Below are 2500 nucleotides of genomic sequence, written 5' to 3'. Positions count from 1 at the left end.
CACAAGAAACCACATGATGTGAAAGTATGGCATAAGGGATGTGTGTATCTCATGAGGTTGTGAAGATTACTGTGTTAACTCTCAAGAAACAGGCCACAATCTCCCAAGCTACCATGTAATCATACTGAAATTACATTACACTGGACTTTCTTTTCCCACACTGCACACTGCCATTGCATGCAAAGTTCCTCAGGGCAAGGACTGTCTGTATCTATTTTGTAAGGTGTTATGCAAACATATGGTGTTGTAATAACTAATAAATAATCATGAGTAGGTGGTAACCTCATACTCAGGACAGGAGAGCTTTTATACCTATACCATTGCTTACTATCATGAGTTCCTGTGTGTGCACTTGCATGTAGAAACATGGTGATGTGTAGTGATGTAGTGGTGATGATAAATAGATAAAATCAGTCTACAGTTCTTTTTCTGACAGCTTTGTATCCAATTAACTGAAAATGTTCAACCATTTTATTAAGACACCCCACACTATCATGTCTGTGTAATGGAGGGAGTAAAATTCTTTTGAATGAAAAATTCAAGGAAGCAAGACAATGGTATGTTCCGAAGTCATCTACTTTTTAAACTGATCATGCATTTTTGCATCAAAGAAGGGGGAGTGAAATCAGTTTCATTGAAAATTAAAAAAAAATAAATTTAGATATTATGACACACACAGAGGAAATGTGGTGTTCTTTGTGACGCTTGAACTTAGCATAAACTGCCAAGGAAGTACACCAGTAAACAATTTTGTAATAAAAGAACAACAACAACAAAAAAGCTTTCATAATTACTTATATCTTCCCTAGCCATTCCTTGTGCAAGGGTAACAGAACCTTACTGTCATATTTTGCTCACTTGCAAACTATCATTGTCAACTAAATTGTGATGTCATGATTTAAAGTAAAGATACAAATCATACTAAAATTAGGATGTTGTCCCCCCTTATTTTTACCCTGTTTCTGAAAACACATTCTTTACATATATCAATAATCAAATAACTGCATAGTTCCCTGAATAATTCTGCTAAAAAAGAAAAGGGGGGAAGATATCTTTCCTCTACGATATGGATATCATAGTTCACGCAGCTGTGAGATCATCTGTGACTATAGTACCTACAAAACTTACCCCTCCTGCAAAAAGGGGGAGTTGCCAGTAAATCCACATTCAAAGGCAAAACTCCTTTGCTCACATTTTTTCTTTAGCCTGATCCTTAAGTTTTCTTCTCAGTAGAGCAGGAAAACCACTCTAAAAGCTCCAAAAGGGATTTCTTTGATCACAGAAGAAAAAGAACAAACAGAAATCACTGTCCTTCAAACAAAACAAAACAAAATAAAACCCAAATAAACAGCACTAAATGAGCTCTGTAAAGTTGCACCCCATTGAATCACATGAGACACAGGCATTTGGGTCTGGTCTGCACTTTAGGTACATGTACCCACCCACTGTGGTTCTCTTTCCAGGTTGCAGTGTGGATTGCTTGTTTTGCTAAGCTGGCATGATTGAGTAGCTTGAATCTCTCCCAGGAGGCTTGCTGTGTGTGTAAGGTGTGTAGTTATTCCTTGTGGTGCCTTTACTTTGCACCCTCTTCCTCAGATTGTTCCCCTATGGTTTCAGTAATGCCTAGCTCTGTTCTGGGAAGGGGGAAAGGACATTCTGTTGGTGCTTTTGCTTTAATGATTAAAGAAGAACAGATGGAGAAATCTAAACAAAGTCTACGTGAATTTACAGTAGTTCAAACAGACTGAAAATAATTATATCTTTTGAAGAATCATTTATATAAGGTGGTTGTCTGATCATCTACACCACTGACAGGGAGTGGAAACCAGCTCAGTGACTCTACCAAATACTGACAACCAGTTACATTGGATTTTAGATGGCTTCTGTGGTCTGGGAGATAGGAACTGGGCATCTAGGAACTGGGCATCTGGCATTCATCATTGAGAAAGTTTGTGGAACTAAATGAAATAATTTCGTTACTTTGTATTGTTGTATCTAAGGCATGTTCTAACTAGATCTTTTTGCATAACTCCCATTGAAACTAATGGAAGCCATATGCACAGGAGAGAAAAATGGACTCGTGAAGAATTTTTTCTCATCTTAACACTGTTTTATTAGTGTTCTCTTTCTTCTCTAGGCACCTTAACAATGAACATGCATTGGATGACAGAAGCACTGCTCAGTGTCGGGTGCAAATGCAAGTGGTTCAGCAGCTAGAAATACAGGTTTGTTGCACAGATGTATTATCCCATTACATATTTAGAACTGTGGTGATTTCACCCTGATGGGCAGCTAAACTCCACCACAACCGCTCTCTCACTCCCCCTCCTCAAAGGACAATGGGAGAGAAAATACTATGGAAAGGGCTCAAGGGCTGAGGTAAGAAGAGGGAGATTGCTCACCAATTACTTTCATGGGCAAAACAGACTCAACATAGGGAGATTAATATAATTTATTGCCTATTACTAACAGACTAGAGCAGTGAGAAACTAAAAGCAAA

At 38.2% G+C, this 2500-nt stretch overlaps 1 protein-coding gene across 19 annotated transcripts in view; it reads left to right on the top strand.

Annotated features, from left to right (window-relative positions):
• The window catches only part of FOXP2 (forkhead box P2), a 438294-nt gene that overhangs the window by 391956 nt on the left and 43838 nt on the right, over positions 1–2500 (top strand). For all 19 annotated transcript variants that reach the window (XR_004752970.1, XR_004752973.1, XM_035333519.1 and 16 more), the window contains one exon: positions 2138–2225. Coding sequence is in view for 17 of the 19 variants with exons in the window: in XM_035333519.1 (XP_035189410.1) it covers positions 2138–2225 (88 nt within the window). In the remaining 2 variants the exon portion in view is untranslated. The remainder of the gene's footprint in view (positions 1–2137; positions 2226–2500) is intronic.

The sequence above is a fragment of the Oxyura jamaicensis genome, chromosome 1 (genome assembly GCF_011077185.1).
Source record: "Oxyura jamaicensis isolate SHBP4307 breed ruddy duck chromosome 1, BPBGC_Ojam_1.0, whole genome shotgun sequence".
Lineage (NCBI taxonomy): Eukaryota > Metazoa > Chordata > Aves > Anseriformes > Anatidae > Oxyura > Oxyura jamaicensis.
The sequence above is the reverse complement of the archived record's forward strand: the minus strand, read 5'-3'. Positions and strand labels throughout refer to the sequence as shown.